Source organism: Nycticebus coucang, chromosome 8 (genome assembly GCF_027406575.1).
Source record: "Nycticebus coucang isolate mNycCou1 chromosome 8, mNycCou1.pri, whole genome shotgun sequence".
In the NCBI taxonomy this organism is placed as follows: domain Eukaryota; kingdom Metazoa; phylum Chordata; class Mammalia; order Primates; family Lorisidae; genus Nycticebus; species Nycticebus coucang.
In genome coordinates, this window is record NC_069787.1 from 9992851 (window position 1) to 10009101 (window position 16251).

At 43.7% G+C, this 16251-nt stretch overlaps 1 protein-coding gene across 1 annotated transcript; it reads right to left on the reverse strand.

The window, feature by feature from the left end:
• Positions 1 to 12833: 12833 nt before the first annotated feature.
• Positions 12834 to 13738, reverse strand: LOC128591281 (thioredoxin, mitochondrial-like). The gene is made up of 2 exons (XM_053598809.1): positions 13722 to 13738; positions 12834 to 13483 (listed from the first exon to the last, which is right to left on the reverse strand). Exons 1-2 carry the CDS (start codon positions 13736 to 13738, stop codon positions 13198 to 13200), a joined length of 303 nt encoding a protein of 100 aa, XP_053454784.1. The 3' UTR covers positions 12834 to 13197.
• Positions 13739 to 16251: the final 2513 nt, after the last annotated feature.

The window sequence follows — 16251 nt, forward strand, 5'->3', positions numbered from 1 at the left end:
AAAATGGATTATAAACTAATATGTAAAGGCTAAATCTATAATACTTCTGGAAGAAAACAGAGGAAAAGGTTTGTCACCTAGGTCAAATTAAACTTTTTAGATATTATATAAAATGTATGATCTATAAAATAAAAATGATAAATTGGACATAATTAAAATTAAGAAGTAACCAGGCACAGTGGCATGTACCAGTAGTCCTACTTGGAAGTTTATAGCCCCAACTTGTCTCTAAAAAGAAAAAAAGAAAGAAAACAGGCTAAGTTTTCTTAGTGAGAAACTTAGCGTAACTCAGTGAGTAGGGCACTGGCCACATATACCAAGGCTTGCGGGTTTGAGCCTGGCCCAGGCCTGCTAAACAACAATGACAACTGCAACCAAAAATAGCCAGGTGTTGTAGCAGGCACTTGTTATTCCAGCTACTCAGAAGGCTGAGGCCAGAGAATCGCTTAAGCCCAAGGGTTTGAGTTTGCTGTGAGCTGTGATGCCATAGCACTCCGCTGAGGGCTACAAAGTGAGAGTCTGCCTCAAAAAAAAAAAAAAGTAAATAAACAAACAATAATAATAATTAAGAACATTTGCTCTTAAAAAGACACTTTGTTTTTTGAGACAGAGTCTCACTTTGTTGCTCCTAGTAGAGTTCTGTGGTCTCATAGCTCCCAGCCACCTCAAACTCTTAATTGATTCTCTAGCCTCAGCCTCCTGAGTAGCTAGGACTACAGGCACCTGCCACAATGCCTGGCTAGTTTTTTTTTAGAGACAGAGTCTTGCTCTTGCTTAGGCTGGTCTCAAACTCCTGAGCTCAGGTGATCCACCTGCCTTGGCGTCTCAAAGTGCTAGGATTACGGGTATGAGCCATCACACTTGTCTAGAAAGACACTTTTTTTTTTTTGTAGAGACAGAGTCTCACTCTATGGCCCTCAGTAGAGTGCCATGACCTCACACAGCTCACAGCAACCTCCAACTCCTGAGCTTAAACGATTCTCTTGCCTCAGCCTCCCAAGCAGCTGGGACCACAAGCGCCCGCCACAACGCCGGGCTATTTTTTGGTTGCAGTTTGGCCGGGGCTGGGTTTGAACCCGTCACCCTCGGTATATGGGGCTGGCGCCTTACCGACTGAGCCACAGGCGCCACCCTAGAAAGACACTTTTAAGAGAATGAAAAGACAAGTCACAAATTGGGAAGAAATATTTGCAAAACATGTATAGAGGCAAAGAGTAAACTTCCCTTGAAGTATCACATACTAAAAGCTGAGTTGATGTCTATAGAGAGAAAAATCAAGTTAATAGTAGAGTGGTAAAGTGTCCCATTAAACCAGCCTGTCATTTCTGGGAATAGGACTTTCCAAATAAACAGTTGTGTCTCATTTCAGGAGATGGCATTTCAGATGGGCTGTCAGTCAGAAGAAAAACAAGTTGATGTTTGTAATAGTCTATAAACCAGTTTCCTTAAACTCTGGAGGGAAGTCAGTTGAGGTCTCTAGATGTTAGATTCAATGCATCTCTAGTTAAAGTGGAAATAGGCAACAGCATAAAGTAGTTTATATAAAAGCTTCAGCTTGCAGAGCCTTAGGGAAAAGGTGTTGCAATTTCAGTGAGTCCACATTAGAAAAATAAAAAAAAGAAATTGGAAACATAAATTTGGAGGCCTAGAAATAATTCAGGATTTAGTCCAAATTATAGGCAAATAATTAAAAGTCAAAAATAATGGTCAGGGCTAGAATCTAATAATAGGGTACTATAGTTTCTTCTGAAACATAATTTTTTCTCTCTCATCCTCCTTTCCTATAAAGGATAAATCACAGTAAGAACAATTTATTTGCAAAATAAGTTTTAGTCTCATTATACTTGGCTTGATTGTTTGCATCAAGAGCAGCAAGAATAGTGATTGGTCATGTAGGCTCTTTTTAAGTTGGATTTGGTGGACATTTTTCATAAAAAATCTGAGATGAGACTTTTTTTTAATAAGAGGAAGGGCTTTATTCACTGGCCGGGAGCTTATGGCATAGAAGAATTCCAAATGGCCGTGCTCCCCGACTGGCTTGGTCTTTCCCTTTTTATCGACAGTCAAAAAGTTCCACCGCACAGGTACCCTTCTCATTGGCCAGTTTGAATCAAGTGGGAGATGATATTCCAGCCCCTATAGAACTAAAAGATTTCACAGAACTTGGAAATTTCCAAGTTCTAGGAAGTTAAGTTTGCAAATTTCCAAGAGCTGAGTCATCATGGTGAGGACACCGCAGGTGTATCCTTGTGCTCTCCTTGAGAAGACCTGTCCTTCTAGACCTCACCCTTCTCAGGTCTCTTTTCTCATTCCCCCCTTTTGAGACTCCAATATATTTTAATTTTGGGTCTCAATATCAGCTTGCCTCTGCAGGTGCCAATATTAATTACTTTTCAGCACTTAGATTTTAGGGACTGTGACTCTTCTTGGGTTCTCTACTCAGGCCTTAATAGTACCATGGTGGTGGGCTAGTATACATACAAGTTTTTACTTTTCCCTGTGTGACATCCCTCCCCTCCTTTCCCCAAAGTTCAAAGTCCAATTAAGACAAGTCCCTGGAGGAGTTTCCTCAGATTTCAGCTGTGCGTTGACCAGCCAGCTCCCAGTATGTGGCTGGAGCAGGGCATGTTGACCATCTTAAAAGTTACCTTTACTTCCCAAGGGGCAGTGAAGCTCTATTCAACCAGCTGTGATGACTCCAGGTAAGGATTCCTTCCATCTTCGCTGCCGTATGTGTGGTCAGGATGATGGTGTAAAGTCCTTATTACCTTGGTTTGAGGGGGACCAGGTTCTGATCCTGGACCTAGACTTGGTCCCCTTAATCCTCCAGAGAGAAAGGCTGTACAGACACGAAAGACTACACAGAACACAGTTAATTACCCCAGGAGAGATTTTCCTTGCTACTCTTTCAAGAGTTTTTGTCTATTCAGTTCAGTTTTTCACAGTTGTTTTAGGAGACCTTGCTAAGTTGCAGAGGATTGATAGAGGCCTCTTTGCACAACACCAGTGGCAAGGCCCATATCCAATTAAGCTTTGCGTCCTGGCAGAGTTTACCAATTTCTGTTTTTATGGCCCTGTTCATGCACTTTATCCTGTTCAAGCTTTGAGGCCTGTAAGTTACATATAGTTTCCAGGTGATACCCAAAGCTTTAGCTATTATTTGCACTATTTTTGTTATGAAGGCTAGCCCATTGTCAAATTTAGACCATAGTGCCAACCTAAACCATAGGACAATTTCTCTGGGAAACACTTTTACTACTTCAGTAGTAAAGGAGTCCTTTTTATCCCAGTGGGGAAGGCTTTTACCTATTCCAAGTATCACCATCACCAGCAAGCACTTGTTCCCTCTACACCTGGGCATTTCAGTAAAGTCTACCTGGAAGTCCTTGAATGGCGTTGCTCCATATGACTGATTCCTGGGGGTACTGTCAATCCTTGGTGCACGTTGAACTGGTTGCAGGTGACACACTGTAGACTGACGGTTTTGGCCAGGGTTACCAGGTGGGAGATGTAGGGGTAGCAGCCCAGCCACTTCATCAAAGACTCCTGTCACCACAGTGGCTCCTAGAAGCTAGGGGACTGCTGCTTGTCCATCTGGCTTCTTTATCCATTCTCCCTCCATTTCCTGGCTCCTCTCTGCTGCCAACTATTCCTTCTCTTCCTGGGAGTAGATAGGTGAGAGCTCCGGAATCCACGGGATGAGGGGAGCCACTGGCGACACCTGGTGTGGTTGGGATGCAGCCCATTTTGCCTCAGTACCAGCCCTAGTGTTCCCTTCAGTGATGGTGGAAGCATTTCCTTGATGTCCATGACTGCATCACTGCCACTTTCCAGGGTTTCCATACTGCCTCTAGCAACTGAAGTATTTCCTGCTGATACTTAATGTCCTTTTCCCCAGAATTTAATAGTCCCCTTTACTTGTATAATTCCCTGTGCACTTGGAGAGTCAGAAAAGCTTACTTGGAGTCTGTGTAGACGTTCACACTTTTCCTTTGATCTAGTTCTAAGGCTCGAGTCAAGGCAATTAACTCAGCCTTCTGAGCTGATGTTCCTTGGGGTAGGGGCTTAGCCTCTACAGTCTTTGTTCAGATAACCGCTGCATACCCAGCCCACCATTCACCTTACATCGTCATGTAACTGCTTCAGTCTACATACAAGGCCCAGTCTGCATCTGTCCAAGGCTGGTCACACAAGTCACGTCTGCTGGAATACATATTATCTATAACTTCTGTACAGTCATGCTCAGTCTCTCTTCCACTGACTGGAGGGAGCGTGGCTGGGTTCAGGGTGTTCTTGCATTAGAGAGCCAAAAATGTTCCTTAGTGTCCATTAAAGTGACCACAGAGTGGGGTATTTCCACTCTGAGATTCTGCCCTAGAGCCAGCTTATCAGCTTCTTGCACAAGGAGAGCAGTAGCAGCTAGAGCCTGTAAGGAGGGTGGCCGTCCTTTTACCACTCCATCCTACTGCTTAGAGAGGTAAGCTACAGGTCTTGGCCAGGACCCAACCGGCTGGGTTAACACACCCACAGACATCTTACCTCTCGCTGAGACCTACAGAGTCAAGGGCTTGGCCAAGTCTGCTAGCCCCAATGCAGGTGTAGTCATCTGGGAGAAGGCACATTTTTGTTCTTTTCCCCATTCTAAAGGTTCTCTTTTCTCGCTTTTAGTTGTCTCATACAAGGGTTTGGCCAAAATGGCAAAGTTGGGAATCCAAAGGGGGTAGAAGTTCACCGCACCTAAGAATTCCTGAACTTGCTTTTGGCTCATGGGAGTGGGGAGGCGATTAATGACCTGCCTCTATTCCATGCCTAGATTTCTCTCCCCCTGCTGGATAGTAAATCCTAGATAACATACTTATTTGCCGCTGGCAAATCTGGGACTTCCATTCAGTTACTTTATAGTCACATACCTCTAGATGTCGTAAAAGACAGTCTGTGCCTCGGCCACAGCTCTCTAGAGTAGGATGCCCTAAAAGTCAGAGTAGACTTTTAAAAGCCTCTTGAGGCTAGAAAACCAAGTTAAGGTTTTGCCATCAGACTGTGGCAAAATGTATATGGATTGCTGTATTAATTGCCTTGAATGAATTCTTCCCTACTCAAGGTCCCCAAAATATCTTCAGGTTACTGGGCCTGTGAGAAAGTGATATTATTTACTCATCACAAGGTCAAGAACCCTGCGAAGGAGCTGTGTAGACAAGGTAACTGGCTAGTGTTTTCCTAGTCTATTTAGCTTTAGAAAGTCAACCTCAGTACCTCAGTGTAGCCTGTCTATGTAAAAATATGACATTTCAGTCAAAGACTTGGTGAAATAGCCAGTGTTTCTAATTTTGTCCTATTAAAAAAGAAAATAGATTCTTGTTGAATTTGTTCAAATAGCTATATCATAAAATAAGAATACTTGTGAATAATTTCTAAATTTTTAGGAACTCAGGTAGTGAGAAAGGCAAATATCTCAATTTTGCTCACCTAAATATACCTTACTCCATTGCTGTCTCATTATCCACTTGTGTTGCTATAAGGGAATACCTGAGGCTGGTAATTTGTAATGAAGAGAGGTTTTTTTTTTTTGTATGGGTAGAGGGAAGGAGACTGGTGGGATTACACCTGTGGTGCATCTGACAAGGGTATATGTGAAACTTGGTAAATGTAGAATGTAAGTGTCTTGGCACAGTAACTTAGAGAATGCAGGAAGGCTATGTTAACCAGTGTGATGAAAGTGTGTCAAACGGTCTGTGAAGCTAGTGTATGATGCCCCATGATCATATCAATGTACACAGCTATGATTTAATAAAAAAAAAAAAAAGAAAAGAAAAAGAAGCATGAGAGAGGGGAGGGAAGTTCCAGGCTCTTCATAACAAGTAAGGCAATTAATAGAGCAAGAACTCACTCATTACCATGAGGAGGGCACCAAGCCGTTTAGGAGGGATCCTTCTCCAAGACCCAAACACTTCCTACTAGCCTCACCTCCAATACGAGATCAGATTTCACCAGGAGATTTCAAGGGGACAAATATCCAAACTATTTCATGCTGTTTGTAAGCTATAGCTCAAAATAATTTCTTGACTCTAGAAATATCAAACTATTTCACGCTGTTGTAAGCTATAGCTCAAAATAATTTCTTGACTCTAGAAAACAAAGCATAAAAACAACCAGTAATATTTCAAAATTAAAAAAATCATAAAATGTAATTTCAGTTCTCTTTCAGTTCAGTCCTACGTAATTAATTATTATTCCACTAGCGGTTTTATGAGTCCAGGTTTTTTTGTTGGAGTTTTGGAATCCAATGTTATGATCTCAAAGTCATTAGCAGAGGCTCATATTTTGGAGTACTAGTCAGAGTCTTTTTTTTTTTTTTTAGAGACAGAGTCTCACTTTATCACCCTCAGTAGAGTGCTATGGCGTCACAGCTCACAGCAACCTCCAGCTCTTGGGCTTAGGTGATTCTCTTGCCTCAGCCTCCTGAGTAGCCGTGACTACAAGCGCCACCACAACCCCACGGCTATTTTTTTTGTTGCAGTTTGGCTGGGGTTGGGTTTGAACCCGCCACCCTCGGTATATGGGGCTGGTGCCCTACTCACTGAGCCATAGGCACTGCCCTCGTCAGAGTCTTTTCATCCTTTCTATGAGCCTCCTATAAGATACAACACTTGAGGATTTGCAAAGAGCTTTTAGAAAAAACAGGTATCAGAATAAAGCAATTTATGGTGGACAAAAATACTTCAAAAGGATAGGATTGAAAATGCAATTGACAAAAAATTTTGTGGCTTAAAATAATTTGACATAATAGACCTTATTAGGACTGATAACATATACCAAGACAGATTACATTTTTAGAAATCTCTTACAATCAAAAATTTTCATTACCTCATATGAATAATATGTTCATTCAAATAAAACTCATTGAAAGTTAAATACCATTTCTCATATGAAAATTCTTCCTGTCTGGCTTGGCGCCTGTAGCTCAGTAGCTAGGGCGCAGTCCACATACACTGGGCTGACAGGTTCCAACCCGTCCCAGGCCTGCTAAACAACAATAACAACAACAGCAAAAATAGCTGGGCATTGTGGTGGGCACCTGTAGTCCCAGCTACTTGAGAGACTGACTCTTAAGCCCAAGAGTTTGAGGTTGCTGTGAGCTGTGACACCAGAGCACTCTACTGAGGGCAACAAAATGAGACTCTGTCTCAAAAAAAAAACATCTTCCTGTTCAATTTTAACATATGAAATGAGCCTAAAATCTCTCTCTTAGACCTCCAGGGACCCTTTTTTTTTTGAGATAGTCTCACACCCTGTTTCCCCAGGCTATAATGCAGTGGCATCAGCCTAACTCACTGCAACTCAAACTCCTGGACTCAAGTGAGCCTCCTTGTTTTCTTCACTTTTTTTTTTTTTTTTAAAGAGACAGAGTCTCACTTTGTCACCCTCGGTAGAGTGCAGTGGCATCGCAGCTCACAGCAACCTCCAATTCTCTTGCCTCAGCCTCCCAAGTAGCTGGGACTGCAGGTGCCCGCCACAATGCCCAGCTATTTTTTGTTGCAATTTGGCCTGGGCTGGGCTTGAACCCACCACCCTCGGTATATGGAGCTGGTGCCCTACTCACTGAGCCACAGGTGCCACCCTTTTTTTTTTTTTGAGACATAGTCTCACTTGTCACCCTCGGTAGAGTGCTGTGGCATCACAGCTCACAGCAACCTCAGTCTCTTGGGCTCAAGTGATTCTCTTGCCTCAGCCTCCTTAGTAGCTGGGACTACAGGTGCCCACCATAATGCCCAGCTATTTTTAGAGACGGGGTCTTGCACTTGCTCAGGCTGGTCTTGAACCTGTGAGCTCAGGCAATCCACCCACCTAGGCCTCCCAGAGTGCTAGGATTACAGGAGTGAGCCACAGCCCCTGGCCATTTTCTTCACTTTAAATTAAAACTTTTCTCCCATTCTGCTGTGTTGGATCCCCAGGTGCCTCCTTTTCTATTACCCCAGTTTCTTGCTCTCCCTTTGACTCACTCAAACTTGCTAGTTCTGCTGGGTGAACTGAACCAGGTCCATGGAATAGCTCAGAGGTGAATTCTCACTTCTAATAATAGGTGGGTTTAAAGATTCTTTGGTGGCTTGGTGCCTGTAGCTCAATAATTAGGGCACCGGCCACATACACCGGGGCTGGAGGGTTTGAACCCAGCCTGGCCCTGCTAAACAACAATGACAACTGCAACAAAAAAATAGCCAGGCATTGTGGTGGGCGCCTGTAGTCCCAGCTACTTGGGAGGCTGAGGCAAGAAAATCTCTTAAGCCCAAGAGTTTGAGGTTGCTGTGAGCTGTGACACCATGGCACTCTACAGAGGGCAAAGTGAGACTCTGTCTCCAAAAAAAAAAAAGATTCTTTGGCTTGCAATTGGGTGACAAAAAGAAGCTTTGTCTAAAGGGTTAGAATGTTTTAAATTAAGATAAGGAAGTCTGCTAATCATAGACAAGCCACTGGACATATATTCAGACTTAAGTGATCTGTTCAGCAAGTTGATGACCTGCATATGGGGTTTAAGCTGTATCTTGCATAGCCTTAGGTCTGTTAATGAATTACAAAGGTATCTCCATGAAGGGAAGGAAGCATGAGGAGGCAAATCATGGTCAGCCACTCAGCTTTAGAGTGTTTCTGGGGTCTTCTTGGCCAAGAGGGGGTCCATTTCTTCAGTCAGCTATGGGGCTTAAGATTTTGTCTTAGTTAACATCTCTTAGGAAAAATGATAGTCCCACCTACTTGGGAGACTGAAGCAAGAGGATCATTTGAGCCCAAGAGTTTGAAGTTACTGTGAGCTATGATGATCCCACAACACTCTAGCCAAAGTGACAGAGTGAGACTGTCTCAAAAAAAAAAAAGAAAGAAAGAAAGAAAAAGAAAAAAGAAAGAATAAAGGAGACAACTGAGCTGGGAGGTAGAGCAGCTACATTCCCAGAAATCAAGGATTCCATTTTTACATTGAACTTCAGGCTCCAAAAAGAGATAAACACCTTGGGACTAGACTGTGCAACGCGTCCACAGTGTATCCTGCTGTGAGTGTAGCCAGAAAGATTCTCCGCTGGGCTCTTGGTCTCAGAGATTCAGAGAATAAATCCACTGACCACTGGGACTAAGCAAAAGGACAGATTTTTTTGTCCAGAAAGGTGGGTTACCAGAGAGGGTACCCCCTGTAGAGGCTTATATGCCCCTTTTTTATCCTGTGCGCAGGGAGGGGGTTTGGGAGATGGAATGTCACAGTCATTTGGTACCAGGGGTCTGAGGGCAGAATTATTATTATTTTTTTTTTTTGTAGAGACAGAGTCTCACTGTACCGCCCTCTGGTAGAGTGCCGTGGCGTCACACGGCTCACAGCAACCTCTAACTCTTGGGCTTACGCGTTTCTCTTGCCTCAGCCTCCCGAGTAGCTGGGACTACAGGTGCCCGCCACAACGCCCGGCTATTTTTTTGTTGCAGTTTGGCCGGGGCTGGGTTTGAACCCGCTACCCTCAGCATATGGGGCCGGAGCCCTACTCACTGAGCCACAGGCGCCGCCCAAGGGCAGAATTAATTTTAAAACTGCCCTTTTGGCTGGGTGTGGTGGCTCACACCAGTAATCCTAGAACTCCGGGAGGCTGAGGCAGGTGAATTGCTTGAGCTCAGGAGTTCCAGACCAGCCTGAGGAAGAACAAGACCCCGTTTCTACTAAAAATAGAAAAACTAGCCAGTCATCGTGGTGTGTACCTGTAGTCCCAGCTACGTGGGAGGCTTAGGCAGGAGGATTGTTTCAGCACAAGAGTTTGAGGTTGCTGTGAGCTACGATGGTGCTATGACACACTACCCAGGATGACAGAGTGAGACTGTCTCAAAAAAAAAAAAAAAAACCAACAACAAAAAACTGCCCTTTTTCAGGAATGTAGTCTTGTTTTATTTATGGTGTGTTCTCTGCTCTAGGAATGGTGGCGTAGATGGCACACTGATCTTGTAGGATAATATTTAGAAATAAACATATCCTACATCAAGCACACAAAGTGAATTCAGTGTGAGTTTAAAATGACTTGCTTTTCTTCCAGAGGCTTAAGGGACTTTGACCCCCCTGGGTTACACACAGAGTTAGGCTTTCTTGGAGTTGTAAAATTCCTTAGGCCTTTTCTCTGAAGCTGTACACCCCGTGAGGCCTGAGATCCAAGGGTTGACATATGTTAACAACATATTGTCAGAGATCTACAGATACTCTGGCCTGAAGGAAGGACACAATATTACTTCATACTGAGTAAACTGAGTGAATGCTTGAAGATAATCTTCCATTAACTCTGTTCCCCTGTGGCTACTTTCTTCTTTGTGATCTTCCTTTAGATACCTGCTCAGAAATTAGTCAATGATGGGTGGTGCCTGTGGCTCAAAGGAGTAGGGCACCAGCCCCATATGCCAGAGGTGACGGGTTCAAACCCAGACCCGGCCAAAAAAAAACACACACACACAAAAATTAGTCAATGTTTAGAAGAAGTTTACTACAAAGGTGATTGTATTGATATGATAACAAAATATTTCCTTTCAAGTTAATTTCAGATAGGTAAAAGGAGATAATGATGAAACTAATAGATAATAGATTAAGTGTGTACCTGATTAGAAAAGTATAAAGTCAAAACCTGGAATAAAGATTTTTACTACATGCCCTTTCATCTCATTTAATTGTGTGTATTCTGTTTCTTGACTTAATAATTACAGGAGCGAGTTTATACCCACGGCAAAGCTGCTGTTCGTTCGCATCTCCCGTCACGCAACAGATCTTGTTTAGGGCTCTGCTCCTAGAGTGGCAGTTTAGGTGTGATGCTGGTCAGACTGGCTCTTGGGCCTACAGAACATGGTTGAGCTTGCTTAGGCCTAGAAAATGGGGTTCATGTCCAGCCCTAAGTAGGGGGGATCTGTATCACAAGGACATTCTCTGAGCCTGGCTGGCAACCCAGAGTCTATCAGCCCATTCTATTATCGCCCATTTCCGTGGGAGCCTATTGGTTGGTGGTGATTGTTTCTCTAGCCTGTGAGACATGGTCTTGTTCTGTCACTAAGGCTGGAGTGCAAAGGCATGATCACAGCTCACTGCTATCCTCACTGATAGCCTCCAAGGCTATCTCAGCCTCAAGAGTAGCTGCAACTGCAGGCATGTGCCACCACACTCAGCTAATTAATTTTCTTTCTTTTTTTTTGAGACAGAGTCTCCCTATGTCACCCTGGGTAGAGTGCCATGGCATCACAGCTCACAGCAACCTCCAACTCTTGTCCTTAAGTGATTCTCCTGCCTCAGCCTCCCAAGTAGCTGGGACTACAGGTGCCCACCACAACACCCGGCCACTCTTTTTGTTGTTGCAGTTGTCATTGTTGTTTAGCTGGTCTGGGCCGACTTTGAACCCATCACCCTCTGTGTATGTGGCTGGCGCCGTAACCACTGTGCTATGGGCGCCAAGCCTAAACTGCTATTTTCTTATTTATGCCTACAGAGAAACAGGTAGCTCTTTGCGGTAATAAGCATTCATTGCAAATGTTGTCAGCTACCTACAAAACTGCACACCTCACCAGTGACCCACCAACCGTTCCACACCAAAAGGGCAATGTTCTCTTACAGTACAAAGTAATTCCTGGAATCCCCTGAGAAAAGAAAAATAGCTCAGAGCAGTCTGAGCTATGTGAGTTATGAAAAATTGACCAGGGCTTGATAATACACAAGTATGACAGTTTAGTCACACCTCTAGCACTCATGCCCCGAGGCAATTTTTAAAAGGCATTTCATTCCTTACTTTAGGTGCCTAATTTTTTATTTTCATGTTCCTGATATTTGTGAGACAAAAAATAATGTATAGCCAATGAAACGTTTATGTAATTTTAATATAAATTACAACTTAGGAACTGCTGCTCTTTTTTCATTTAAAAACCCATGGCTTGGTGGTGCCTGTGGCTCAGTCGGTAAGGCGCCGGCCCCATATACCGAGGGTGGCGGGTTCAAACCCGGCCCCGGCTGAACTGCAACCAAAAAATAGCAGGGTGTTGTGGCGGGTGCCTGTAGTCCCAGGTACTCGGGAGGCTGAGGCAGGAGAATCGCTTAAGCCCAGGAGCTGGAGGTTGCTGTGAGCTGTGTGATGCCACGGCACTCTACCGAGGGCCATAAAGTGAGACTCTGTCTCTACAAAAAAAAATTAAAAAAAAAAAAAAAAATAAAAACCCGTGGCTCAAAGGAGTAGGGCGCCAGCCCCATATGCCGGAGGTGGTGGGTTCAAACCCAGCCCTGGCCAAAACTGCAAAAAAACAAACAACCATTTTGTAGGCCAGTGGGATGGGTGGCTCGTGCCTGTAATCCTAGCTCTCTGAGAGGCCACGATGGGAAGATTGCTTTAGCTAAGGAGTTGGAGACCAGTTGAGCATGAGTGAGACCTTTCTTTTTTTTTTTTCAACAGGAGAAACCCCTGTACTTTATTGATCTGATTTGTTCACAGTTAAGCCTCCTGCTTCAAGGATCAAAGGGCCAGCTAATGTGAGGGAAGGTGGTGTCTTGAACCTTCCAGAATCAAGGATCTCCAGGGCTTTCCCAGCCCAATGCTTGTCCTCTGCCCGCATGCCTGGGAGGAAAGGAGGAGGTGGCTCTTGAGGATGGGGGGCAGCTACTGCGATTTTAGTGAGGGGTTGGGGGGCCCAGGCCAGTTATTCACAGCAGGAGGTAGAAGGGATCACATAAAGTTCTTTATTACAGACCTACAAAAAATGAGAGAATTATATATTACTCTCACTTGTTCTGGTTTCTTTTTTCTTTTTCTTTTTACAAAACTGCAGCAGGAAAGAAAGACGTTAGAAGGCAGATGTTCACATCAGGAGGGACCAAGGTGTTGCTGTGTGACCAGGAACGCTGTGGGCTGGCCCTGGGCTCTCCCCAAGCTTCCTGGAGAACTGAAACAAGCCCTGGAAGCAGACGAGAGCAGGTGGGTGGGAAGGCGCTGTCCCCAGGCCAGCAGCAGCACCATTCCTCTGACGGCCACCCTGGCAGTCAGCCGGCTCAAAAACACGAGTGGCTCTTGGGTTTGGAGGCTGGTCTCCAAAGCACGGGCCACAGGGGCCAGACAGAGGGAGGTGGCAGAGAGGGCCAGCACAGAGGACTGTGAGTTCTATGGGGATCCCTCCCTGGGACCATGGGGGTCTCAGGCGGTCAGGACTCCTCCCTGCTTGTCAGCCAATCAGCTTCTTTAGGAAGGCTTCCAGCTGGTTCTCATCCTTGATGCCCACAAACTTGTCCACCACATCCCCGTTCTTAATGGCTAGCACGGTGGGTACTGCTGACACCTCATATTCAATAGCAAGGTCTGTGTGGTCATCAAGGTCCACCTTGGCCATCACCACCTTCCCATGCTGCTTGGCCACCATCTTCTCTAACCTTGGCCCCAGGATCTTGCAGGGGCCACACCATTGTGCATGGAAATCCACAACCACTGGAGTCGAGTGAGACCTTTCTTTACTAAAAATAGAAAAATTAATCGGGCATGGTGGCAGGCGCCTGTCGTTGCAGCTAAACAAGAGGCTGGGGCAGGAGGATCTCTTGAACCCCGAAGTTTGAGGTTGCTGTAAGCTAGACTGACACCAGGATACTCTAGTCTGGGCAATAGACAGACTCTGTCTAAAAAATAATTAAAATAAATAATGTATATTCCCACGTTTTAGTCCTCAAACTTGGCTCAAATGAACTCTCCACCTACATTAATTTGGCCTCCATTTTTCCTTTAGGTTGATACCCTGAAAGTCAAAGAGATTGAGATACTCAATGCAAAAGAGAAGCGAGTTTTAGATCAGAGATTCCAACAACCGTGATCAGCCCTCACTGAACAAATTTCAAGGACCGCTATATAATCCTCTCCTTTAACTAGCCTACTTGGGTTTTTGAATTGTTACTCATAAATAGTGGATTTTCTGTAAGACAAAGGAGCTGAGATTCTAAAGGCATCTGGGCAAATTTCTTGAGGCCAAGATTTACCATCCTCCACAACCCACAGCACTGCAAATAGCCCCTTGTGAGATACACCATGGCCTGCCCCAAGGCACTTGGCCCTTGCTTTAAAACTTCATGATCTTGGCTCGGCGTCTGTAGCTCAGCGGCCAGGGCACTAGACACATACACCAGAGCTGGCAGGTTCAAATCCAGCTGGGCCTACCAAACAATAATGACAACTATAACCAAAAAATAGCCAGGCTTTGTGGCAGGTGCCTGTAGTCCGAGCTACTTGGGAGGCTGAGGCAAGAGAATCACTTAAGCACAAGAATTAGAGGTTGCTGTGAGCTGTGACGCTACAGTACTCTACTGAGGGCGACAAAGTGAGACTCTGTCTCAAAAAAAAAAAAAAAAAAACAACTAACAAAACTCCATGATCTCCCTTAGCTGGAGGGACAGATTTGAAGCAGTTTCTTGACAAGGTGTCTGTCATATTAAAAGTATTAAAAAAATTTCTTTCTTCCTTGGCAATCCCTGTTCTCTCAAAAATTGGATCTTTATGTAATAAGCAACTGGACTTAGACCGACATCCCCTTGTGCTTTCAATAGCAATTATGGGGGCTCATCCAGGATGGCATTCAGATGGCCTCGGAGTAGGAAGATACCAAACGTGTCCTTCAGCAGCTACCCGGCCAAATTTTCCAGAGACCAGCTTTGCACTTCCTGCCATCTCTGCTGTTACTATGGGTCCCCCATGTGTTCTTACCAGCCTCCAAAGCATTGATGGTCCACTGAAGAAAGGACCTCTGAATTTTGAAATTTGCATCCGAGCCAGGTACCACACAGTGAGGGATGCCCCTCTCAGTCTGGGGAATTCTCAGGTAATGCTCATTCATTTTGGGTTGAATAAGCCCCCAATCATTGTAAGAGCGGGAATTAACCTGTTTTGATTGGCATTAAAGTTTATTTGTTTGGAACCTCCTGAACTTCTCTTTATGCTGAGTGTCCACTTTTATTGGTGTGTGGCACATGAATGTGGAGTCTGTCAAGCTCTTTGTCTCTATTTTCTTTTTGCCAGCTTTAAATTTGTTGTTACTGGGATTACAAGCACAGTCCAAAGTCTAAGAGGTTGTGAGATACCTCTGAGGGTACTTTCTCATATGGCAGGTTCTGAGGTCTTGGGGATTAAAAGACACCTCCATCCTATGGTCTGGAAGATTATAGACATCTCTGTCCTAAGGAGATTGAAAGCCGTCTCCATTCACAGAGGCAACCTGGCTGAGATGCAGAGACGCCCACTAGAGGAATAGAAACAGAATGATTTATACTATTTTTTATATAGATTTCTGTAGAACTTCCGAAGATCACATGGCCAGAGTTCCGAGCTAAAAGCTATTAAAACGTTTGGTATGTATGTGTGTGTTTATATATGTTTCATGTATGTATATGTTATAAGTCTATGTGTGCACATATTTTATAAGTTTACCAAAATTGGTTTATAGAGTTCTCATAAATAAAATAAATAAGCCAAAATTCCTTTCAAATTCATATGAATTTAGAAATCTTTGGTAAGCAAGCTGGTTTTTAAGTGTAAATAAGTTAGAATAAAAAAAACTCTCAAGCAAATGATAGCACAAAAACAGGATGTCAAATGTTTATGAAGATAATTTGGTTCTGGTCTCTTAATCCTAGTTACAGATACAGTTTCTGCCATGGACTTTATTGTCTACAGAAAGGTACACACAAAATCTGTTTCTGACTCACTCTTTGTGAGTAGTGGCTGCAATCTAGACTGCCTTGTGTAGGTTATGTTGCCATAGCCAAGCCCTTTGCCTAGAAAAGTTTTAAAAAGAATCCTTGAACTGTTAATTATTGTATAGTAACTTATTTGAAAATGAACAAAATGGTTATTCTTTAGATTCCAAAGAGAATCTCAAAGTAATATCATTCTTTGGAAGTATGGCATGTAATTAAATTTGCACTTAAGTAGAAAAATATTTTGAGACCAGTTAGATTGTTTTTAAATAGTTTGATCTTGATCCTTTTTTTTTTTTTTTTTTAACAGCATACAATGTAGTTTCTTGAAGAAAAGAAAGATAGGTTTACAGAGCAAGAGCAAGATATATTCACCGTGGACGACAAATGGATCCCTTGTCATGACAAAAAGGCACTGGTTATAGTCTGGGGTCTTGTTTTATGTCTGGATTAGGTACTCCTTGTGCTTCAGACATCACCATGGAGCCACTTTGATGGACAGTTAATGACATGATAACTATCGTTAGGTAATTCTAGGTCACTTT